This window comes from Plectropomus leopardus, chromosome 18 (assembly GCF_026936395.1).
Source record: "Plectropomus leopardus strain MGB_pleo_1.0 chromosome 18, ASM2693639v1, whole genome shotgun sequence".
NCBI classification, from domain to species: Eukaryota; Metazoa; Chordata; class Actinopteri; order Perciformes; family Serranidae; genus Plectropomus; species Plectropomus leopardus.
Window position 1 is genome coordinate 6,666,908 of NC_142193.1, and position 26,326 is coordinate 6,693,233.

A 26,326-nucleotide genomic window follows, 5' to 3' on the forward strand; every position below is an offset into this window, starting at 1 on the left:
ATATGGTCGTGTGCGCAATCAAATTATCAAGGGCACATGTGTCACATGCCGGGGCAAAAAGGTCAGTTATGATAATTTTGTACCCGAGGAAAAAGGCATTTGTGTATATTGAGCTATTTTATATAAGGGATTTGTTCAAACTTTGTATATTTGTCCCATAATTTGGTAAAGCACTGTACACAAACCACAAACAGAATTATACATAATAAACAAGGACAGCTTCCATCAAGCGTTAAAAGCTACAGTAAAAAAAAAAAAAAAAGGTGGGCATTTGAGACGTGATTTGCTGTGATGGAGGCTGCAGAGCTAATATGGAAATTCTAAATTACTGAGTGCTTTAAAAACAAAAAAATAAAATATTAAAATAAATTCTAAAAGTGCTGGGTGCCAATCATTGCGCTCATTCACCTGATGAACCAGCTCCAGATTAAGAAGATCTGCAATCAGCAAAATGCAGCCCAGTATCCCGGAATTATGTTCACATTTGACTGTTCTACATTGCATGTTATATGTCCAATGCCAACGTTAAATGCCAGTGCAAGAGGTAGAGTGCCAATAGCAAGGCAGAGAATGAGCATGTGGAGATCGTGATTATAGATCAGAGTGTGTATTATCTTAATGTAATGCTGGAAACTGGAGTTTGTGTCCTTTCATAGACACAGCAGTCAGTGTGTGCTTCTAAAACCAGGACGTTTCTCTAACCCTAAGTTGTCCAACCTTAGACAAATTAAGTGTATAGCATACTTATCCAAAACCAATGTGATCTCACAGGAATGGCAACAACCTCTGAAGACAGCATTACGAGCTCAATGTATCATCATACAGTGGTTTGTATGATATCTAACGAATTTTTGCAACATGAATAGTCATGTTGTGTACTTTATATCAAGGTACATACTTAACACAAAGTCACAAAGGTTAGATTTAGGCAAGCAAAGTGACATAGTTTAGGTTTAGGACAGGAAATATGGCTGGGTGACATGAAGTTACATGGTTAAGTTAAGCAAAAGAAACATGATTGGCATTGACAAGAATTTTAGGTTAGGTCAAGGCAAGTAAAGTTACAAAGGCTAGGTTTAGAAAAAGATACATGGCTGAGTGTTGTAAAGTTCTGTAGGCTAGGTTTAGGAAAAGAAGCCTAATGACATAACATAACTTAAAATGATTTAAAGTTCTCTTGGTTTCACATGATTCTAGACACCAGTCTCTTCAGAGAAAGTCCTGTGTTTTCTGACCCATCCATCAACCCAACTTGCCTCCTCATATGACTTCCTTTCTCCCGTTAGTCCATTGGTCACATGATGGCAGTCTTACCGACTATGTGGGTTATACACAAATTACTAGCTCATGATTATATGTGTTGTGTATAAAATATGTTGCATTACTTTTCATAGGTACATGAGAACAGTGCACAAGAACAGCCTTAAGTGGTGGTGGCATGGTTTGGTAGGCACCAAAAGTAGTTGGTTAAGTTTAGAAAAACACTATGGTGTCCGTTAGAATAACTACGTTTGCTGTGTATGGGATGTAGGTATTTTGTAAAATCTCGAAAATACGTCACATAAGGTGACTTGAGTAGTGACGATTTGCATTGGTAGTTGGACTGAACCATCAATGCAATGGGCTGGTATTTGGGGACCTGGGAATGAGACTTAACAATCAACTATCTTCCTCCAGAGTTACATACAGCACTTTTAACTACATAAGAATATGAGTACAATAAGTTAAAAGACATCAATGTCGGTTTTTAGTTTCACACAAGACACAAACAGTGGTCTCCTGGGTGACAGTCCTACATTTGTTTGATCTATCCATCATCCCAACTTTCACCCTATGTGGACTTTCTTCCTCTTAACAATACTTGTGGGATCGTGACATTATTGAACCAGGGAATTTGTGTGTCCATCAAGACAAAGAATCCTAAATGCCTTTCCATCGGCACTGTTTCCATGGTGCCAGAAAATAAGCTCTAATACTGCAGCTCTGTTAAACTACTGCTTATCAGGAGCTATCAGTACAGTGTCTCTCTGGTTTCTGTCTTTAGTTGGCTAGCTTTGCCCGCATCTTTTGTTTGCCCCAAACCATAAACTCTCTCTAACTTTAAATCTAAAGTACTTGCAGTTTCTAAGAGTTTTTCAGATGTTGTTATTTAAAAACATCATCATTGAAAGGGTGTTGCAGAAATGTTTAGTACCATCCTTCTTATCTGGCGATTAGGTTGCAAAATGTGATGAAATGAAGGCATGAATGAACACCTAAAGGACATGACATGCCAGCGTTATCTTGTCTGTGCTGTCAGTGTAAAGTAAGATTCTTTGACATCAGGAGAAATTTGTATCCAAGGACTCAATCAAAAATAACACCACAAGCTCTTCCAGGGATCTGACAGCCGACCAAGGTATGGTATCAGTTACAGTCGCTTCTGGGAAAACACTTGTCATATTGTTGCTGTTTTGTATTTACTTTACTGTTTTCACTGGCTGTGATTAATGAATCTGTCAGGTGAGGCAGTTAAATATATTTTGATTATTTAAATAGTGTCATAGCCGCTGAATTTTCTATTTATCTAAGACAATTTACAGGCTTAACAGTAGTTGTGACTGGCTGTCAATCAAAACTTTTCACCAACCTATTATATGCTAGATGACATTGTTCCTCCAAATGATTACATAATGTAAGCCCAACATACAGCAGCATGTCTAAATGAGTTACCAGCACTGTTTCTGTTTACCAACTCATTCCCATGCTGTCCTGGCACCACAGACCCTCACATGTGGCCACCATCTTTTCCTGACAGTGCAGTTCAGAGGAATGCCCCCGTGGGATCCTGACTTATCTGCAGGCCTTGGATAATGCGCGATGGAAATCAGGCTCCATCATGGCCAACAATCTGCTCCTCCGAGGGCTCCTGGCTCTGCGTTCTGGTTGGCCCATAACATTTCTCTCAGCGCCAGCACACGCTCACGGTTACACACTAACCCAGGGTCCAGATGCCGAGGCATCTGCCCATATATACAATGTAATGCTGGCGCCCTGTGGACCAGGCAGAGTGGCTGGATGCCAGCAGACTGGAACCACCAGGGGCCAGTCCCCAGCCTGTCTCCCCAGTTTATGGATTAGTCCTCTGAAACAGCTTTGTTTCATTCACTCAGTCAGGACATGAATAAAGTACATTTACTTTGATTGATATGATGCAACAGACATTTAATTTAATTTGTGACATTTTCATGTATGACGCACAATCCTACCTGTTTTTTGTTTTTGATCAGTAGCACTTGTTACCTTGCAAAGTTATCAGGTCCATACCACATGGGATTACATAACCCAACTATTTGTAGATCAAAATTTAAAAAACACAGCCATCTTTCGATGATGCAGTTGTACTTTACCCATCTGCACAGCTGCAAAGGTCAGTGTGGTGTAAATTTTGCACATATCAGCAAAAGTCTTGGTGGGCCTCTGTGCAAAAGTCCATGTGGAGTCTAAAAATGACTAAGTGCAAGAACTGTATGCTCTGACACAGACATCCAGTGCACAGTAGTATAAATAAGTATACTCCCAACTGGACTCAGCAGATGTGCATGCTTTTCTGTTTTACTTTACTTGTTGTCAGCATATGTGGATGTGTCTCCATGTGTCAGTGGATGGTTGCAGACTATGACTTGAAGACATGGGCAGATTACATAGATCATAAAGTATTCACCTGTTCACCACTCCTGAAAGAAGCGGTCTCTTCGTTGACTTTACACCCATTGCTGTGGCCATGTCTGCTTTTAGCTACCGTTCCGTTAGCTTGTTTATCGTCTATTTATGAAAGCACATCAGTTGTGTTTACATAGTTCTTACTTGATGCCTGTCTACAAACTATATGATCGTCCTGCTATTTGAGGTGTGAGGTGAAAGTAAAAATGGAAAGTTAAATTCCTTAAGTAACCAAAACCAACTATACTTTGGAAGTCAAGCCAAGGGCCATTAAAAATTGGCTTGAGGGCCACAATTGGCCCCTGGGCCAGACTTTGGACATATCTGATATAATAGATGCAGATTCAGAACTGTTTTTGCATCTACTGTCTACTTTAAAGACTGCAGTTGTGTCTGTCTTGTGCTCTTTTTACACAGATATTGCACTTAAGGGCCACTAAGGAGTTCCCTCTTAATGCCTCCTTTGCATTTTTACACAGAAATTGACTGCTCCTGATTATAGATATTATCACATAATTAAAAAAGGAGTGATCAGTGTGACACATAACACTATGCACGTCAGCAAAGCTCTCTAGTGTGACATTAGACATTAAACATTAAAGATAAGTCTGCAGCACTTTTTTTTTTTTTTTTTTTTACAAAATAACAATGCAAAAACATAGCATTAACAATTTAGTTGGCAACTGATACCATCCTCTGCTCAGGGGAGGGTATGAGCTCCCAATTCTCACAGTTTTCCCAATATGTGGGCGCTTTCGACTGCTGTTCTTCCTCTTTAAGTTAGCTGCAAACTGCCATCAGGTACTTTTTAAATCTTCTGCATTGGGTCGCAAACGGATAAGTCTTTCCTTTGCATTTTTAAAACAAGAAAACTGCGTTGTGATGTCACAGTTCTCATAGAATCCATGCATTGTGATTTCACACGCTGACAGAAGGCGTTGAGATTTCAGAAGATTGTACTCTAGAACTTGGTTTCAAAATTTTGCACTTACAGGCCCTCCAGATTGCTGTAGTTGTTTGAACAAAAGGCCAAACTGCAACAAAAGTTCAATGTTTCATGCAAGAACCATTGCTGTGTAAACGGCCCTTCACAACATCTTATCTATCCTGGCCATGGTTCTTTCCTGCCGCTTCTCCTTTTTACACAGACACTGTTTCAGTGCTGTTACGAACGTCTCTGGCTGTGCCCCCATTCTGGGATCATCCCTTATATACAAAACGGCAAAGCGACATAAAGGCATCATATTCCCACCCTGAACAGCCAGTGTAAAAGGGGCTTTGGAGTATGTTAGGCCCTTTAATTACCACATTGCATATCTACATAATTTCAGGTAACATATATTTATGTACAATATTTTTAATATCTTGTACATCAAATCATATAAGAAGATAGAAATAAATGAATTTTGCGACAAGCATATATATATTTTTTTATATAAATAAAGGGCTGATAAGTAACTGGCTAATTTAAATGTTTCATATTTATTTGTTTCATTCTAGTTTTCAGTGACAAAGGAAATACAATTGTTACATATTTATTATGTAGTTTGTATATTGGATAAAGACTCATCTTCCACACTGATACCTAGTTCTAACATGAAAAGATAAGATGTAAGATAGGCATGTACTGTAAACTATTTGATTTAATGTAACTGCTGAAAAAGACCAGTTAGAGCTGACCTGTAAGAAATGCTCTGCACAGCAGCAGGCAGTTTTGAAAAATGATCATATAGAGATTGTGATATTGATCTTTTCCCTCTGCATACCAGTTCTGCATTCAAGAATTGGCTAAATCAAAGGGTCAACAGCTGTTGCCTTAATCCATAACAGTCTGCTTTACTGCATTATTTCATACTTCCATTAGCCTAATCACGTCAACACTTTTCCTCCTTCTCCTCCTACTCCTTCTCCTCCTCCTCCCCTGGGCATCACACAGTTAAAATGACCACATATCCTGATTGAAAATGGATCCAGTTCATCCATCAAAACTACATCGACATGACTTTCTCAATACCACATACATTTAACGCTTAATGTCTTTACTTAGCAGATGTCTGTTGAAGTCTGTAAGAGATACGTCAGAGGGTTAATTAGCTTGCATTTTTTTAAAAGTAAAATGTGGTCATTTAACCCTTTAAAACCTAGAGTGACATCACTTACCTTGTGCTGCTTTAAGTTGCCTTTCACAGGTTTTTAAAGCTTTTAACATTAAACATATTAATGCAGTTTCTTTCAAAATCATAGAAAAAGGCTATGAGCAATTTGACAAGAAATCTCCTGCCATTTGCAAGGAATTAGTGGATTTATATTTTTTAAACTAGGGAAAATATATTATTATATATTTTATTTGTAACATATTACCATAGTTAAGTATTTAATTTTATTTATTTGACAGAATTATTATATTTTTTTGTAATTGTAATTAATTTGTAAATTGTAATTACAATTTTCTTTTTCAAGTCTTGTTTGACTTGTGCATTCTTCTATTGCTCATTGCCTTCTTCCCATATTTTTAAAAAGAAATCAAGCCAATTTTCTCAGGTTTCAATTTGTTCAGTCTAAAAAATGAATTATTTCACAAAAACAAACTAAGAGATTTTTTATTGTGATTATTTTTTCCTACCTTGTACTTTGTACCTTTTATATAAGATTGTATTATTTGTCTTTTGTGATTGGGCTCATTGTCTGTATGTGGAATGCCATGTTTGGGCTCTGACTGTTTCGGTTAGTCTGAGTTTGACTGATACAGCTGCACTGCAGCACCAACTGTTTGCTTGTTGGATGTCCGTTGCATCATTTAGCTTTGAACCCCTCCCCATAATAAAGCAGCTGATTATCAGACATCTTTTAAAGGTGACACGTTCGACTTCTCGGCGTTGCTATCTTTGTATCTGTGATTTAGTAAGATAAAAGTTGGAAATCTTTTTCATGTGCCGTTTCCATTATTTTGTCCACACCCCCCTGCGGCTCTGCGTTTCCCTCCGCAGAGCTGTCATCCCTGCAGTGGAAGGGGAGTTCAAGGATTCATCAAACAAACAGCAGGCCTCGGTCTCTGCAGAAACTCGCTCAGCTGGTCAGCGCAGGTCCACACATCACAACTGAGCTAATGAGAAGGGCCTCGATGGGTCACTTTTTGTGTGTGTGTGTGTGTGTGTGTGTGTGTGTGTGTGTGTGTGTGTGTGTGTGTGTGTGTGTGTGTGTGAGTGAAGTGAAGTCTGGCTCTCCTCCAGCTTTAACTCATCCAGGTGGTTTGATTAAACACATCACTAACACATTGTCTGTGGGTTAAGCAGAGAAGTGTGGGAGACAAAGTGAAGGGTAAAGTAGAGGAAGTAGACACTGAGTAGAAAATCCACACAGAATTTCTCACTAGAAGCTAATCTGGTATTTACAGTACATACTGAACTATTACATTACCTCCCTCTGCTGTGTGTTGACTCTCTTTGGGGCTGCTGAACTACAAAACACGAATCCACTTTTTCTTCTTCCTCTTCTTGCATCTTTTCAAAGTTCTGCACTGCAAGTCTCGTTCATTGTATTAACTCTACACATGAGAAGCAGCAGAATAAATGTGTGCCGATGTGATTATTTGATGGTGGGCCACATGTGGCATTATACTGCTTTCACCTCAGTCAGGTTCAACTTTGACCTTGTTAGTCGGTGACCTTTCATTACAACCTACAATATGAAATGACAGCCGTCTGTGACATCACCTGAAGTGATATGTGATGGACGACAAGCTTATTCTGCGTGTCTTAGATTCTCCACAACGACCTTAACCCTTTAAAATCTGTGCAAATTGGCTTGATTTCTGTCAAAAGCACGGGGAGATGGCAATGGGAAAATTGGTAACAACGAACAAGCAAAAAAAAAAAAAAGATGAAGAAGTACAAAACAAATAATCAAGGAAATTAACTGAAAAAAGTGCTTTTAAAATGAAAAATTCTGTGGCATAATTTTAAATCTGTAATTGTGATAATTATAAGCATAGACATTTATCAGTTTTCTAAATTTACTAACTAAATTTACTTGCAATTTATGGAACATTTCCTACCAAGTTGCTCATTGGCCTTTCTTCCCATTTTATTGAAAGTAGTCACACCGGTCTGAAAGCAGCACAAGAAAAGTGATACCGCTCCAGGTTTCAAAGGGTTGTATTTATTTATTTTTTTTGTGCCTGTTGACAGTATCGTCTTATATATTGAGATATGCAACATTCTTTTGGTAAAAAACACCAACCTTTGACTTTATTATGTCAACAAAATGAAACAAGGAAAGAATTTTAAAACTGGCTTTATCCAATGTTCAGATTTCTGATGTGGAAATTTATGCAAATTATTGTATATTTAATTATGCCTCATTTGGTCACTGGGCATTTACAGGGGTTGCTGCTTGTTTATTTGGTTACTTGGCGTTATTTCTTCCTAGTCAGCCTGCTGATCATGTGTTGAGAGTTTCTCTCACCTCTCTCTTTACAGATAATATCAGCTGCTTGTTCCCATCTGTGAGCTTCAGATCCACTTTGAGAATGAAGGCAGCCTCACCCTTTACAAAAGGACTTGACACCGATGTGTGTGACCTATGTGCTCTGTCAGTTGATCAGGTATGTGGTGAGGTGTGTTTCGTTGTTCCGAGCTGAAATAACTTTTTTATCTGTAGTTCATCTAATTTAATGAAAAAGATGACAATAATTCAACCAGTTTAAGGGTGGCAGCAGGGAAAATAAATCGTTCATTTAATGTGATGTTAGACGCCACCATATAAAAAAACCCCTCCAAAACTGAATGCCTGTCGCTTGTAGCTATAACTTTCTGACTACAGACACACATCAGAAGCTCAGATGTACCTCTGACTTTAGCTCATTTTAATATTTTCAATATGCCAAGGGAATCACGAGTGAAATCATATTCATAAACTCTTCCCTGGCGCTAGATATAATCTTGTCCAGTATTTATGTGGTAAAATTGGGAAATGAATTGTCTTGCATGGCTCGACTATGCCCACCTTCTGCGAATTGGTACGTTTCAAAGAGGGCCGCAAGGGAATGAATTTGTCACGATACAAAGCACACAGATCACAGAATTAGTCATTAATTATTGTGTGAAATGAATGAAGATTGGTCTGGTCAGTGAGCATAGTGAAAGAGTTCATCCACAGAGATTTACTTTAGGGTTCCTGAAATGAGTTGATTCGGCTGAGAGTCAGTTCTCACACTTATTAAGTGCTTGTGGCATTAATCTGTCTTTGTCCAATTAGGGGTCACGTTTCTATATGATACTAGGCTTCAATGAAAAGTGCTCTTGCGAGGTGATATCAGTGAAAAGCTCCAGTTGGTGAGTGCATCATGCTGGGATGGAGCTGCACAGAGCATTTAACCCAGAAAGACTTTCAAATGATATCAAAGTCAGCTTTTCCTTGGTAAAAAAAAAAAAAAAAAAGCATGGATAGTTACACAGGAAATCTATTACATGGAAATCTGCAAAGTCTTTATGAGTGTCCAATTAACCACAGTGTTTATGTTGTTGAAGTAACTGTGGGAATAACAGAGAAGCTGCAGACATAATTAATAACAATTGTGTGATAATAACAAAAACAATGAGACAGGATTTCCCTTTCATCGCATGCCAGCAAGACGAGGAACATCTAAATTCTAATTCCCCTTTAGTATGTGTCCCCTCTGACTGTGTATTTCATGCCAGGCATGAGAGGAAGTAATGAGGGGTTCTTTTTAAAGGGACAGTTCATGCAAAAATAAAAAATACACCTCTAGTGCCATTTATCAGTCTAAATTGTTTTTGTGTGACCTGCTGAGATATTAGACATAGAGATGTCTGGTCTGCCTTCTCTCAGATATAATGGAACTATGGCGCTTGATTTGTGGTACTCAAAGTAGGAAAAAATACATCTGAAAAACTCCACAATAATCAGTCTTTACAGAAATCACGACCTGGTTACTCAAGATAATCTACAGACCACCCACCAACTGCGCAGAAAGGAGGGTGCATCGAGTGCTGGCTCGCCTTGCACAACTGAGCTAGCAAATGTTACAGCTCACCCGAGGACTATGGCAAAAATTTTTACATCCCGTGCAGTTATGAGCATGAGCCTCTCGTCCATGAGTAGTTGCACACTTCCTCCTGCGCAGTGATACAGATGGAAAATGAGAAAATAGTTCCTTGGGGAAACTGCTTACCACAAGGTGTGCAGATTATCTCTTAGGTGCGGATATCTCCAGTTGCCTCTCTGGCTTTGCTTGGCTAAACTTGTCCTAAATTTAGGCTCTTATGTATATGTGCAACTCTGTATGGTGCTTTCAGTGGTTGGCTTTAGAGAGTATTGTGTGGCACTCAGTAAGATGAGGAAAATCACTCACCAGTCTGTTAACTCTCTTACCGCTGACTTTGGCTGGCTAGGTAAAGGTTTTCAATTGTAAATATCAGTAGACATTAACCAAAAGAGGATGAATATGGGCACCCTCTGAACTAGCATCCTGCTAGCCATTGTGCAGGCATTGGAAATAAACTGGATGACCTTTGCACCACATATGTTTCCAACTGGATATCAGGAATTGTAATATCCCTTGATTCACCAAAACTAGGCTATATCCTGGACAGCACCATTTAACCCGAAGGCTCCTTTTCAATATGCTAATCCAATAGAGTCTGGCTAGAGAAGGAGAGGAGGAATGTGTTATAAGGTGAATAAGGACTGGTGTGGCGGTGGAAATGTGAAGTGATGTCCCATTCCTGTTGTGAGCTCCACAAGCCGAGTGCTTTCTTTTATTATTTGTATTTAAGAGAAGGCAGACATTTTAATGACTGATATCACAAACACTCGGCAACTCACACTGAAACAATCTAGACCTATTAATAGCACTACAGGAAGAGTAAAAATATGAATATTTTACTTTCAGTTGAATTGTCCCTTAAAAGGTTATCATGATCGATTGATTGTAGGTTTTATGGGCTACTTGTTAGCTGCTTGATCCAATAAGTTAACTACAAACCCAACTAGCAATTTTTGGTTCTAAAAACATTCTGAGAATGGCACTAGTAATGTTTTCAGCATCACTTTGTTTCCAGAATGTTCATTAAGTTAGGGTTTTTTTGTTTGTTTTGTTTGCATGTCACATTACATTTCCTTTTCATTAAAAATGTTCCATAATTTCAGGCCTCAGTTACATGTTCTGAATGTTACTTTAAAAATGTTCTTCCTTTGTTGTCATGTAACATTGTGAGAGCATTTTATTAAAAAGAACACTCTATGTCACCTCTCAGCATCACCAAAACATTCTCAAAATATTGCAGTTATAATGTTACGTCTTTGTCAGCACTTAACCTTATATGGACATTATTTGAAACGATAAACATCCTTAAAACGTTATGTGAACATTAGAATAAAACATTTTCTTTAATATGTAATTGCAACTTGTTAGCCAATGTTGTGGGAACGTTTCCTGCCAGCTAAGTAGTTTCTTCATCGAGCTATTCCTAATGTTCCATTATGACTTGGCACACAATGCTATTTGCCTTAATTTGACAAGACAGCTACAACTTCAGTTCAATTATTTTACTGTCATTTTCTGTAAATTAATAAAACAGAGGAGGATATGAATAGTATATAATTTAAAGCAAGATACTTTACTTGCTTCTAACGTGGAATAAATAATCAAGGTTTTTAAAGGCCTCAGTATTTTCAGCAGCGTGCAGTCCTGTTTAACAACAGCACCTGAGTGGATATTTTGGACGTCACAAATGTCTGCTGATAGTTTATCGGCATGTGTAGAGCCATTCATCATCTGCACTGCAATCAGCCAGCCCCCCCATCATTTCTGCAGGTCTCAGAGAGGAGTGCAGAATACATAAATGCCTCATCACCGCACTATTATATCCCCGTTTGTCTCTGGGCCTACCTGAGAACACACAAGAGCCCGAGGTGTGAGGAACAGAGACGTCCATTTCGAATGTTTAGGCCTGATGAACTCCTTCTGTCCGAGTTTAAATAGCAGTCATGTTGATGAAGCACTGTAATCTGGTATATTACAAATATTACAAGATGGGTAATTGCTCTGACAGGAGAGTTTGAGGCTGCCATTTCTTTTTTAGATGTGTGGTAAAATGTAGTTTTGTTCCTCACTGTGTGATTTTTAAGGATGAAGAATGAAGTTTAGCTCTTGGCGCTGCTCAGCAATTGGCGTTAACATTTGTCTTACGGAAACAATGTCAGAGTGACAATAAACTCTCATATTTTTGTGAGAGTTGAAAAGCCTGTTTGCCAGCAAGCCAAACTCTATGAAAGAAAAAGAGGTTTCATCACCTTTTCACAATTGTTTTTTAACGCGCATTTTTATCTTCAACTTCACTGTTCAAACCCACACAAGTGTATTGAAGATTCAAATGGAGATCTCGAAGTTTGGAGAAATGTTTTTAAATGTTACGCAATAGAATGATGCAAGTATCATAAACACTGGAGTACTGGGTTTTTATGCTCATTGTAAACATAGTTTTAATAAGCTGATACAGAATTATACTGTCAGATTGTGTGAAATAACATGTTTTTTCCACAATTTTAAAGCAATTTAAAAAATATGACTAATTTATTCATTTATAGCCTAAGGCAGGGGTCCGTAACCTTCACTATCGGAAGAGCCATTTTTTGGCCAAAAAAAAAAAAGAAAAAAAGAAGAAAATCCGTCTGGAGCACACATTTAGTCAAAATTAGCCTATCAATATTATTAATGGGTCTATATGAGCATTCATTAATATGTTTTACCACTATTTATTATTTGTTGTTACACTGACTTTGCAGCATTGGTGGTAAAAATGGACAGATCTATCCATGCACTATTAACTTCTTCCATCTTGGATTTGGAATCCATTGCTGGTCAAGCTTTTTTTGATTCAGGACCGCCCACCGCTTTTCAAATTTTGCAAAATTTAGCAGAAAAAGACTCCAAGGCCACAGAAATATGATGCATATTTTAGTTGATGAAATGCTAATACATTTTCTATATTATGTGTACAGGCTACAGATTTTTGCAATTGAATACTGCAAGATTATTTTTTTGCGTAAAAAAATGATAAAATCGAATAAAAAATCTTTAAAAAATCATTGCTATACATTTCTATAGATTTTTTAGTCAGAGAAACAGGAGCCACTGGAGAGGGACTAAAGAGCCACAGGTTGCCTACCCCTGGCCCAAGGGGTAAACCAAATTTAAGAGATTAGTGCTGCTGGTTTTTAGTTGGTTAACCTGCACACAGAACAAAGAGGGATAACTAATTTTAAAAAAAGAAAGAAAAACAAATTATTATTATTAATAATAATAATAATAATAATAATAATAATAATAATAATAATAATAATAATAATAATAATAATAATAATAATAATAATTATTATTATTACTTTAAAATATACCCACGCTTTTATTATTATTATTGTTTTATTACTCACTGATATATAGGATCATTTTAATGGTCACTATTTTTAAAATTTTTATTTTAGTTATTAATTTTATTTTCAATGCATTCATTAGTTTCCCTGACTGCTCAGTATTATGAGCGCCCCCTGCAGGCCGCTGCAGTATTGAGCGGTGCATCCCGTAATTCGTTACCATTCTTCTTTCACCTGTTGTGGTAGGTTCACCTGTCAATTGAGCTCCGTTTAAGTTTGTATAAGCTTCCAGTTGTGCTAACAAATGTTTCTGTGGCTTTGTTTTGATGTAATTTATTGAGCACACCACGATATTTGTGACTTTGCTGATGATAACTTTGTTGTTTTAAAGAGTCACTTCATGTTAGCTTCATAATATACCTCTTTGGTGTATTTTGCCAACCGAAAAGTGGCTCAAATAATTGTTTTGTATTTTTATTTTTGTATTTTTTAGATGCATTTAACACATTATTAATAAAACTTAAAAATGAGATATTAAGGAAAGCAGACATTTTTATATTGTTTTCAAGCTATATTTTTTTCATCCTGATTGTTCTTTATGTATTTTTTGGTCTACTGTGGACACAAAACATCTATTGCATGTCAAGCCCCTTGAGGCAGATTTGTGATTTGTGGTATATGGCTACATAAATGAATGTTGGTCAGTCCTGAGAGAGGGATTCCAATTTTGTTGCTTCTACTGAGGTTTATTCCATTTGTTCTCCCATTTAAGCCTATTTTTTGAGTTTTTGTTTATCCCAATCAAGGGTCAAAAGCAAGTGGATGTAGGATACTGTACAGATTGTAAAACCCCTTGAGGCAAATTTCCCATTATTATTTACTGACTAGAATTTATGTCACTGATTGGCAATCTACATTTTTACATCAGATAACTCAAAGTAGGTTGAAAAATACAGCTTAATTTTATCCAGATACTGAAATGGCTGCTGCGCTAACAAGACTCTACAAGGTAGCAGCTATATCAAAAACACCCTTTTGCAACACAGTGGCCCTTTTAAACTGCTCCAGTCACAGTTATGGGATGTAAAAATGTGCCATTTGATAAAACAGTCAATATATCAATAGTCCTGTTATGTTGCTTTATTACAGGTTTTTGAAGGAGTGATGCAGATGTTGTGGGATGCACTCTGTGCTGCTGCTGCTGCCTGTTCCTGGTATCATCTGCTGCCTACAAAGTACATAAAGCTGGAATTTTCTGCCATTACAGTTTGCAGCAGCATTGTTTCTCCCTGAAGTTAACTGCAACGGACTGTTTTCCTTCAGTAAGGTAAGTGTCTGCAGCTACCTTTCATATTGTGATTTTATGTCTTCGCTCTTTATGGAATGTGGCTGTGCAAACTGCTGGCTATACAGCTGTCTTGTGCTTTTATGCTTTTGCTTCTGCTGGCTGCTGATATTTGCCCCAGTGCTGCTGTTTCTGGATCTATATGGAAAATTTGTAGCTGTAAAAATTGTGATCTCATCTCTTATGTGGCCGAGCGTATTCATTTTTTGAGTTGATGTTTGCAACATGGTACTTTCATGCTGTTCGATGGATGAAAAATGGACGCTTATGTTTTAATAATACCTGTTATAGGCCTGATTGGTTTTGCATTGTCATGATTGCTTTTGTTTTGTTTCCTCTGATCCCACTGTAACTAGAAAAAAACAATCATGGGTAATACATAGACAGCTTCACAAAGATCTTGGAAAACAAAACAATTAAAAAAAGTATTAAATCTCTGAAAAAAATGCACTTCAATGTTGATGACACAAATATTTTATAATTTCCCATTACAATGATAAAGGATGCTGATTTCTTGTACACTAACTGCAAAAATGCTTTAAATCTTAAAACATACTGTGTAGTTTATTTGCAGTATAGAATTGGGACACAATCTTGGCTCTGCTCTCTCAGTGTTTGTCTCATGTCTCATGTGCTTGTAAATATGTCCGCTGACACCGCCGGCTGTTTTTGCTGCTCTTGTGTTGCTGCTGCTTTCTACTGTTATGAACGTGCAGATCTGCAGTGGTATCAATTCTGAATTAATTTGTTTTTGTAAGTGTGCTAATTTTCCTCCGGCTGAGGTTTGGCACGTGTATCATGCTGCTCTCTTGCTGTTGATTTTTTTGCTGTGATCAGTTATGATTAGGGATGTCTGAGTAGTGAGTATTGGATTTCATTGTATTCCCCTCCAGTTTGTTTTTGTTGTTGTTTTGTAACCAGCCCTAAGGCTAAGTGTAATACTTTACGTTGGCTCTAGGGATGTAAACATCAATGTTGTTGTTGCCACAAAGTTATTTTCTGTATTATTAGGACAATATTTGCAGTTCTACATAATAATGACTTTTGAAGTCTGAAGCTAATTTTTTGTGTCCGTGCTGCTTGAAAGCATGTGGCTCTTCCAAAAACTGACACTGAGCTGATGCTCATCAATCACTAATTCATGTCGACAGGGTGTTATTTGTTGTGCTAATATGCATATTGTGAGTTTGTGTCTTGGCTCTGTTTAGACACTGTTTGTTATATGCTTAGAAAAAATGGACGCTGCTGACGCTGCCGGGTGATTTTGATCCCTGCTCCATGCAGATCTGCCTCTGGTCGATTATCTAATGTCTGCTGGCTGTATACTGGAGATCTTATGCTGTTGTTTTGTTTGTGCAATATTTGTGGAATTTAATATTATTTTTTAATAGTTGTAACAACAACTGTAGTTGTAATTATTTAGTAATTGCCCTTTGCTTGTTGTTTTACACATATACTGTGATGCCTTTATGTAGTAATGGGGTGTGAATACTTATGTTGAGTAATATGTGCTGGATTGATTTATTGATTTTTTTTTTTGTTAAGGATGTACCAATTTATGGGCTGAACATTGGTGTCAGCCGATTTGCCTTGTTGACTTTAATCAGCCTAACTCATGACTCAATGACTTTAAAATGAAATCATAAATATTCCGCCTGAAATGAGCATTTCTGCCAACATGACAGGCCGATAAGATGAAACTTCAGTAATGTGACTCTAATTAGTTGAAATAGGTCAGATTTGTTTTTGGCTATTGTCAGGTTTGTTTTCGGGAGAGCACCATACAAGCCTGTTAATTGAATTTTACAGTTTTGTTTAAAATTCTTTTACACAGAAATAAATACATGAAAGAAGGAATAAATAAAATATACATTAAATGCCAATTATTCTTTTTATTATTGTTATTTTTCAAATTTTAATATCTGTATTGGCGCAGAGTTTCAAAAGTTGTGCTTTTTTTTCATATTTTTCTTCTCACTGCTCACTGTAAGCTTTTTGTTGAGGTTATTTTGCATGCTTGCTTTAGGGATGGTAACACGAATATTGTCTTGGGCAAAGACTCATTTACCAAATTATTTGCTGAAATATTGGCTTCACAGGCAACTCATACAGCTTAGGTAGTCATTTCTCACCCTGACCCTCAGCATCAGAGAAATGTTTAACTTACTGTTCATCATATCATAATTGGAACCAAACTGCTTAGCTTCTGTTTTTTTGCTTGCTCTAATGCTCAACTGCCAATCTGAAGCTCAAAGCCATGTACTGATAAACATCTGCTGTTTATCAACGTGATATCATATTTCAGAAGATCCGCTTTTCTCATTCAGACCTTGTGCTTTTGTGATTTTAATGTGCATTACTTTATTATCTGCTCCATAACTGACATGTTCTTGCTCTCTACTGCATTTCAAGTGAACTGCTGGCTTCAGTTTTATCTATCTTGACTGTACCTTTTAATGTCTTGAAGCACTTTGTTGTAGCACAGTGTCCAAGGTCTCAATGTCAGCTTTGAACATGAACCATATTCACATAATCATCCATTCTGTGAGAGTTTCCAGATTGATATAATAGATTGTGTGTACGATAGAGAGTCACATTCATTATCACGCTCATAGATGTGAGAGCGTGTTTAACATATAGATTGAGATGACAGATCATTCCAAAAGGCCCTTGAGATGACCTTGTTCTTTATTAAAGGGTAGTGTAACAATGGAAATACATGTGATACGTTCTTATGGTTTTCCCTTTTTAAAATCCCGCTCAAATTACATGAATGACCAATGGAGCAGAAAGCCTCAGAGCAGCGGACCCAAGGTTACGGACTTAGAAAATCCAAAGACGACATGTCAGTGGGTTGATCACAAAATTATCTTAATCATTTATATCTCAATTGAAATGGTGGGTACTGAAATGACGAAAAAGAAAAAAAAGAAAAAAAAAAGAAATGTCTCAAGTCATAATCAGATCGAGAGGCTACAGTATATTGTCTCCCAGAATTCTTTCACATAGCAACACAGCATTTAAAAATCCTTTAAATAACAATCAACAGGTTAAATTCTTATGTATTAAATACTTTTCAACATTTCCTTTTCTTTTATTAGTATTTTAAGTTTGGCTTACAAAGTCCCAGCAGTAATTTGCTTGTAAGTGTCTTCTCCTTTACATGTCGCTGCCCAAGATTATTGCACTGATAATTGAGAGCCAACACTCTCAAATACACTTATCGGTGTAGAGTTTACTTTTTGCTTTAACCAGAGGCTGAGAGGAGAACCCCCAGGCGTGCCCCTCATCAAAAGGGCTTAGTTTGAAAGCCTAGTGGAGGTCCCCTAAGGATGGGGGCTCAGACCTCAGACTCCAGGCTGGATACCCTGCCCCAGGGCTTTGGCACATAGGGACTGTTGACTCTGCGCGCCACCAACACCTGCCTACGCTCTCTACTCCCAGAACCTGGGTCTTCCCTCTTTCCTGTGCCATCGTAGGCCCCAAACATATTGTTGTGGTAAACCACTTGCCTGTCATTCATACGAGGCAACATTGCTGCGTTATCTGGGCAGTGGCTTGTACAGGGAAACAAGTGGCACATGTCCTTGGAACTGCCATAGAACTGGGATGGTCCCTGGGCCAGTGGCCCCACATACACTGGTAAATCTGTGTACGAGTTCAGGTAGGTAGAGTAGTGTCTGTGCACCACTGTGGAGGAGGAGCGGCGCAGGGCAGCGGCATTTTGCAGGATGGCTTCCCTGTAAGAGGGCAGCCGGGTGGACTCAGAGTACTTGAGCTTTTGCTTGTAGGGGTAGGAGCCCATGTGGGCTGGGTCCAAGTATGCAGGCTCAGCAGCCAAGGGGTAACAGGACAGGTTGTGCCCCAGGCTGCCGTATAGCTTGTGGGGCTTTGGGTTTGCCACTACCACCCGAGGAAACAGGTCAGGCATGTCTACGCGGGTGGAGGAAGTGGATGTTGAGGGCTTTGTTTCATCTACCTGATGGATCCTGTCGTTGCCCCATGTGGCTTTGAGGAATGAGGCGCGGCGGTTGAGTTTGTCCTTCCCCAGGAGCGGTATGTCATCCATCTCAGGCTCCAGATAAGACTTCATACAGGAGTTGCAGCTCGTGCTGCCACCTGGGTAGTGTCCTGCTGTGCAGGACATGGCAGCAGCAACAGGGGCTTGGTTGTTCAGGAGGTGATTGGCCCTCAACTCAGCAAGGCAAGATCGAGGTTCATCATAGTCACCTCTCACTCTGGGGTCTGCAGCATCAAACACATAACTATGGGACCGCCTCCTCCGGCTCACACAGTCAGGGGGGTAACTAAACTTCCTCCTCAGTGGTCCTTTGTGCTCCACGTAGATATCTGGCACCTGGAACTCCCTGTAAGGAACAAACGGGGATGTGGGGTGCCGGGGCTGGTTCTCCACATACAGCCTGCTGCTGTGGTGGGGGTTTGAAGAACTGGGGGTGACAGGGTCCCGCATGGCGATGTGAGGACTGCTGAGGCTGGAGATGGGCAGAGTCCTTTCTAAAACATGCTGGGTGTTGCGGGTCGGCAGCGTGTAGCGGAGCGGGGTGGGCCGGGTCACCACTCTGGGCTTATCCAGGAGGGGCTGGGTAGCGCTGTCCCCATAATGAATCGGGAAGGTTGGTGTGAGGGCCCTCTGAGGGTATGGCGAGTGGTTGTCTGTGATGCTGGATATATAGGGCAGACGGCCATGAGTCATGTCTGTGGTCGTCACTCTGGGTGGCAGGCCAACCCTCACATTGTCGCCCCCTCGCCTGCTCCAGTTCTCTATTGTTTTGGTGGCATTGTCTAGAGAGTTCTCCACTCTGGCAGAGGACACCATGTCTTTGGCTGTCTTCAGCATCTTTAGCATATTGGCTTGTGTGTAGTTGGTCGTGACGTCCGGACTCGGCATGCTTCCATTACGGTCAGTTTGCTCGACTCCGTTAAAGCAGCTGTAGATGCCCTGCAAAGAAACGAAAGGGTGAAATCACGATTTTTAAGCCTTATCAGATACCAGAGTGAACCAACGACAGTGAACTCCCGAAGGTTTCAATCATGTTTAGCTACACTCACCATGAATAGTTTTGGTCAATTGCTATAAAATTTCTATTAACTCACTGTGCAAATGAGGCAGAAACTATTACATGGAAAACTGTCATTGCAGAAAAAGATATATTGTTGTTTCGCTGTGTTTGAAATGTTTGCGCACGCTTGATCTTTAAAAACAGCTCAGTCATATAAACGAGTGAGTTGCTGATCACACACTCACAACATTAGTTTCTCCGTTTTTTCCTGCCAGCTTTATTTCACTTTCAAATTGTGTATGTTTGTAATACTTAATCTCACCTCTCAGTGCTGTCGACACACAGATGAAGATTTTTTAATGGGGCAATTTAAATTCAGGCATCACAATATTTCAGCAAGTATCCATGAAGTCCTTTTATTGCTTTAAGCTCATTTGATTTTACTATCTGTTTTTATTGTTGCTGCCCTTGACCCATTCTGGCTGTGTACTGATTTGACTTACAGCATTGCCAATATTTCTAAAGTTAAGTCTTGAAGGATATCTCTGAAGCAGCAGCAGACTTTACAACCACATTTTTCCCCCCATGTAGCAAGGCCATCACAAAAGTAAATATTACATTCTCTGCAACTTCTGTCTGCAAAAAGTGTTTTGTTACTTTGGTGGCATTGAATAAACTTTAACACAACTCAGTGGATGCTATAAAATGAGACCTTATCCTCAACTTTCACAACTTGAGCTGTTATTTATTTACAAACAAAGAAGCCAAGCATTGATGGATTTATACATTTTTTACAGCTATGGTGTTTGATTTACCTCTTTAATTTCATATACCAACAATTTTTATATCATATGTTTACTTCAGTGTTTTCTTTTTAAGAATGACTTACTCTGCTGATGGCCAGGAGGAAGTCCAGGCGCTCTGATTTGCGGACCGAGTGTCGTAGTTTCCAGTAGAGCAGATGTTCCCAAGCGAAAACCAGCAGGCTCAGGCCCATGGCCACAAGCAACATGTAAAAGACTCCCGCCATGTTGTCAATGTCCAGCTTACTGCTCATCACCTCTTTCTTCTCATTACGGCAGATGCCCGTGAGCCAGACGGTCTGCAGCTTCTGTGTGTCACCTGTGTGTGAGGAGCACAGAATACAGATTCAAGCCCCATTTGCATAACATTGGTATTATTTGGGGGACTTTTGAGTGAGTAATGAAACACCCTCGAAACTCTCATGAAATGCATTTGCATGGGATAATGAAATTCTCTCAAATCAACAACACTCCAGATACAACTGTTTGAGGATGCAGAGTTTGTGATTTAGTGAGTCCAAAACCAGTCCTGATCGCTTACTATTTTTATTCTTTTTTGTTTAGTAGACAGCAGTTGTTCTGCAGCAAATCAAAGCTGCTACAAATGCACTGAAATAACTTGTATAAGGAAAGGTTACCATGTTTTAATCTGGTGGCCCCTGAAAAAAAAAAAACTACATCTAGTTGCTACTTCTTGCCACCAGTTTTGCATGTACTTGTTGTGACCAGTTTAAAGACTGTAGAGATATGATTATCAGTAGTTCACAATCAAAAAAGGAAAACACTAATGGCATGTCTAAAAAGACAACAATTTTATAAGCCAGCAGTTTTGGAGGAAACATAATGCTGGCCAGATTATGTTTTCTGCTAATATAATGACAAAATGTTGGTAGTTAATGTATTCGGCAAGGCACATGTTGATACTGAATATATCACAATGTAACATATTTCATTTTTTCTTCAGCCCAAATATCCAATCTCACAATATAATATTGTAATTTTTTAATATACTTTATAGACTGAAATTCTAGAAGAAAGTTTTTTTTTCTGTTTCCTCTTCTTCATTTAAACTTTGCTAAAAACAAACATGGCATTCTTGCTTAGGATAAAGCTAGCAGTGATCTACTAAGTTATTAGCCTTGCATTCATGTCATCGGGAAAATTAGTTCCCAATTTGGAAAGTTCATGTGAATGCCCCTTCAACATCTCAGAAAGTTGGCAAAAAATGTGGGCGTATGAGTTTCCAATTTCACATCATACATGCTATTACATACTCTGTTGCTAATCAATATGGTAATAGTTTGTCAAGTTTGAGACCTTGATTAGTTAGAAAAGTTTTTTTTATTAGCATTAGTCAGTTAAAGCAATATTTCCGTAATGTTAGAGGACCTACTGGTGAAACAACAAATCCGGGACCAAAGCACCTTCTAATGTACAGCTTCAAGCTGTTATCGGTTTGTTTTTAAATAAATTTGAGCAATAAAATGCAGCACATCTTCTTTATGGCAGCCACATTTGGAATATTTAATATTTCCCCTATTTTAATTTTTAGTGTGTATACTCCGGCCAGTGTCTCACTCTTCCTGACTAAAATGAGTTTGTGTTTAAATCCCATGATTTTACTGCTGCTGGTCTCTTTAAAAAGTAATAATACCACAGCACTTTGTATATGGCCCCTCAGTTTGGCATATTATGCATTGTGCTATATTATTCCTCGTACTATCTATTGCATATGTCTGCCAAAGGTGACTGGGCTTTCTGGCTGAGGCTTCACAATAACTCGCCAGAGGAGCTTTGGTTAGCAGAATAAGTGTCACATTTTGAATCACCTCATGAATTTTTGTTTCATCGACATGCATTTATGACGTCTCTCTCATTTATATGAGTTGTACTTTAATATTTTGTACCCTATTTCCATACCCATTTCCACCTTTTCATGTTATTGTATGTTTAGAGAGGCTGGGCAAATTCAGTTACTATAGCAATACTGGCAATATTGTATGAAAATCAACATCTCTTGTATATATATGAAAAAAAAATTACCATCAGCCAGGAACTGGAGCAGAGCCAGGTCGATAGGGCGTTTCCATCGTGAATCCTTCTGCAGGGCAATGCCATAACCAGTGGTGGCAAACACTTTCCCACTGCCAATGGTCACCAGCTTGCAGCCCTCATCTTTGCCAGCCATGTAATTCAGCACAGCAGCATCATAGATAAAGGCATCCAGTTTCCTAGCAGGGTAAAGAAAAGTATTTTTACTCAGGTGGCCATTATATAACTGTTTGGCTCCGCCTCTCCTCCCGGCTCCTCTGTAAATATATTTTTACGAGCCTTGGCTGACACCTACCCTGTTTTGAGGCTGTTAAGGGCATCCTCCACTCCCTTCTGGTTGTATTTGACCATGTGGGAGTGCATCTCGGGGTAGTTACTCCTTATGTTGCGCTCTGTGCTGCCATTTGGGACTGTACCAAAGCGGAACGGAGGATACTGCTCCTGTGGCTTTTGAAACTGTCGAGAGAGATACAATCAGGGTTGAGAACGACACAATTTTCTGTGATAGTGATTGATCGCACATGTTATTGGATATATAATCAAATTCAGTTTGTCCCATCACCCAGATGGTTGTTTTTTGACTTCAATATGGGCTCTTTTCTGTCATCTAGAAGGCTTATATATAGATATACAGTATATATATATATAAAGTCTGAGGTATTAATACAATGACATTCACCACCTTGGCCTTCCTGTGGATTCTGAATCCCAAGTGTCTCTGCGCTGTGCCTCTGTGCTAGTTATCCTGCAGGCCTCTTGGTCTATTAATTTACACATTCAACTCTACAATTCAAAGACCAAACAGCCAGAAACAGTGTTTAAATAAATCCAAATATCCTTGATGCTTTCCTTGTCCTCAATAAGAAATGAACAATTTATCCTTTTGCTTTTGGCAGTACTATATGCGTTTAATTAGCTGTGAGGACAGGAAGTGAGACGGAATGGAAATACAGTCGACAAAATTGCACTTTTTCATTAACCTTATGCAAATCTGTTCTTCGTACATTAGCAGTGGGACAATTCAAACTTAAGTTTATGTATGAGAAATTCTACGGAAATCCTGAAAATGAGACAGACCTTCTCTGCATTCTGATATCAAACCTGAAAAGGACAATTCACCTCAAAGTCAAAAGTGCATATTTTTTCCTGCTGCCTGAAGTACTATTTATAAATATCGATTGTTTTGGTGCGAGTTGCCGAGTGTTAGCAATATTTGCTATAGAGGTCAGGGGTATAACAATAGATTTATCAGGATGGACATATCTGTTTAATGATCAAATTTCCAATAATATCGATGCAAAGTAAAAATTGATACATATCTTCAACTTTAAGACACACCTTCACTTTGAAGTTCCCATGGTGTGTCTGTGTCCCCATTTCTGTCCAAGACTTCCTTCCATTATATTTCATATAACTCAAACCAAAACAATCAAGATTGAGAAATGGTACCACTGTTAAGGTTGGGTTTTGGCAACTAAAGCTACTTGGTTAGGGTTGCAGACTAATTGTGTTGATAAATAAAAGAAACCAAGGATGATTGTTAGTAGGAAATGGAATGCAAACTGCTCTCTGTGGTGTTAGTCACTTTGTACAACCAAGCACATGCTACTACCTCCTCTCTAAAAGGTTTTGCAGTGCTTCAACAACATCCTGCTACTTTGACCTTGATGTCTGAGAGGGAACACTGATTATTTGCAAGACCACATGCTGTCTTTTGAGACTCCAAACAAAGAAAACATTGACTGTTTAACCAAACGCCAACTGTAGTATTTGTTAGATCCTTCCATGTGGCCTATGTGTTGTTATATTCTGGCAGCAAGCCACTGAAACGTTTTCTGCACAGCAGTCACTTAGCTATATAGGACAGAGATGTAGTGAATCGGACACAAATGGCGGATTGAAAGAGATTGGGTGATGTCAGAGTTAACATGATGTGTTACCCCATCGCAAGGACTTATAAGTGAAGTGTCTACACTGTAGGGATGAGGTAATCATCTGCCTTTACACAGAGCAGTGTCCTTAGAGCATCTCAGCTCATCTTCATCACTCCCTACTCTGATACAAGGTCACTCTCTGTGACTTCATCTTGTACCTCATTTACATTTACTTAACCTGAAGGGTTCTTCACAGCTGGACAAACAGCAGTTCAGCTCTGCATTCCCTCCATGCCACCATGCAGAATGGTGTTCAATAATCTACGGACATGCTGTCAAAATGGCTCACTTTCTTTCTCTGCATACTGGGAGTTAATGTATAATGAGACGGGAATTGTAAATGACTTTGCCAGAATCGTAATGAGCAGTGGACAGCTTGGTCTTTTCCCCAAATGCCTCTTTAATCCCTTCAGTTGCCTGCGAGCAAAGATTCCACAAACCATTTCTTGTGCTGGCGGTTTAACATGGATTTCCTTGTCAATACTCCTATAAAACACATCCTCAGGCCAGACAAATACGCATGAGATAATACCAAAAATTGTAATCACCGCCTGCCCAGAAAATCCACTTGTGTAATACATTTCATAGACTTTTCACAGGCGACCCCATCTAAAGAATCCGGGGATGTAATTCAATTTCTCCAATTACTCTCTCAACCTTTTTTATATTTAGCGGGAAAAGGGAAAAGTCAGAGCCATGACATTGACACTTCCAGATATTTTCCCTGTCATAGCTCTACCTCACACTGTTTACACACTCAAAATAGACCACTTTGTGTTTTTCCTAAGCTGTACATCAAACACAACAACACGCTTGACAACACACACACACACACACACACACACAGGACTGTCAATGACAAACAGAGCTCTGTACCTTTTTGTCACTGAGTCCAGAGACCGTGTCGATGTACTGCTCCTGGATCATAAAAGCTGCAAGGTTGGCTGTGTAGGAAGCCAGGAAGATTACGGCAAAGAAAGCCCAGACCAGAACCATGATCTTACTGGTGGTTCCCTTTGGATTCTCAATGGGGACAGAGTTGTTGAAGACGATTCCCCACAGCAGCCACACTGACTTCCCAATAGTGAAGGTGGGACCTCCAGGATCTAGAGAGGATGGAACAAAGAGTGGACAGAACTCGATAACACTCTGTACATGCTTGACAGTGTTTTAGAACATACACCAGGGCCCCTACAGCTTAAGGCAAGTTAGATTTAAGACTTTTTAATGTCACCAGGGATGAAATTTAAGACCAATTTTACAGTAAGCAAAACTGAAAACAAAAAAACCCACAAACAAACAAAACAAAGCAAAGCAAAACAAGAGTCCTCTTTTTTTACCTTAAAGTTAAGGGCAAGTTTACCCAAATGCTTAATGTTACATAAAACATTTGACTCCGGTGAAAAAGTCAGACCTGGTTCGAAGGGGGAAATACCTGGATTTGTTTCAGAGTTTTCTTTAAAATTTTTGTTGAAACAAAAAAAAATTTAAAAAAATAAAAATTAGGTGTTACCATTTATTTTGAGATTTTACAATGCAGTGTTAAAAAATAGGCTCATACTCATACTCAAAATACTACTTACATTTCTAGCATTTCTAAGACTTTTGAAATATTGATTAAAGACATTTCAATACCAATTAAAGCCTTATATTTACTATGAATCCAATGCCTTTTAAGACTTTTTAAGGACATGTGGGAACCCTGATATACTCATAACTATACGATGGCCAGGGTTGCATATCAGTTAGGTTTTTTCCAATACTGGTGCCAAAATGATACTTTTAGAATTGGTGCCTAGACAGTGTCTAAACTAATACTATTTTTAAAAAGATGGACAATGGCATCAATTTTTTTTCTTACTACAAAAAAGCAAATTTAAACTTGAAATTAAATATATTCAGTTTTAAGAGATTAAAGTAGACTTAGATATATAAATATGAATTAATACAGAACACAATCAAATTCACATAATATATGCACATAATCAATAAAAACTAAACCAACTTAACTTTGGGGTTAACTCCCTTCACTTTAACCAGTAGGTGTAAAGCAAGACACAGGAGGTTTGCTTG

At 38.7% G+C, this 26,326-nt stretch overlaps 1 protein-coding gene and 1 long non-coding RNA gene across 6 annotated transcripts in view; one reads left to right on the forward strand and one right to left on the reverse strand.

Annotated features, from left to right (window-relative positions):
• Nucleotides 1–26,326, forward strand: part of LOC148186427 (uncharacterized) — a 178,895-nt gene that overhangs the window by 42,381 nt on the left and 110,188 nt on the right. For all 3 annotated transcript variants that reach the window (XR_015774890.1, XR_015774891.1, XR_015774892.1), the window contains exons 3-4: nt 8,181–8,305; nt 14,248–14,425. This is a non-coding gene — a long non-coding RNA (uncharacterized LOC148186427). The remainder of the gene's footprint in view (nt 1–8,180; nt 8,306–14,247; nt 14,426–26,326) is intronic.
• The window catches only part of grin2ca (glutamate receptor, ionotropic, N-methyl D-aspartate 2Ca), an 87,545-nt gene continuing 78,332 nt past the window's right edge, over nt 17,114–26,326 (reverse strand). For all 3 annotated transcript variants that reach the window (XM_088069451.1, XM_042505857.2, XM_088069450.1), the window contains 5 exons: nt 25,130–25,359; nt 22,615–22,775; nt 22,311–22,498; nt 20,354–20,586; nt 17,114–19,403 (listed from right to left, as the gene is read on the reverse strand). In XM_088069451.1, coding sequence (XP_087925577.1) covers nt 17,784–19,403; nt 20,354–20,586; nt 22,311–22,498; nt 22,615–22,775; nt 25,130–25,359 — 2,432 coding nt within the window. In that variant the 3' untranslated portion in view covers nt 17,114–17,783. The remainder of the gene's footprint in view (nt 19,404–20,353; nt 20,587–22,310; nt 22,499–22,614; nt 22,776–25,129; nt 25,360–26,326) is intronic.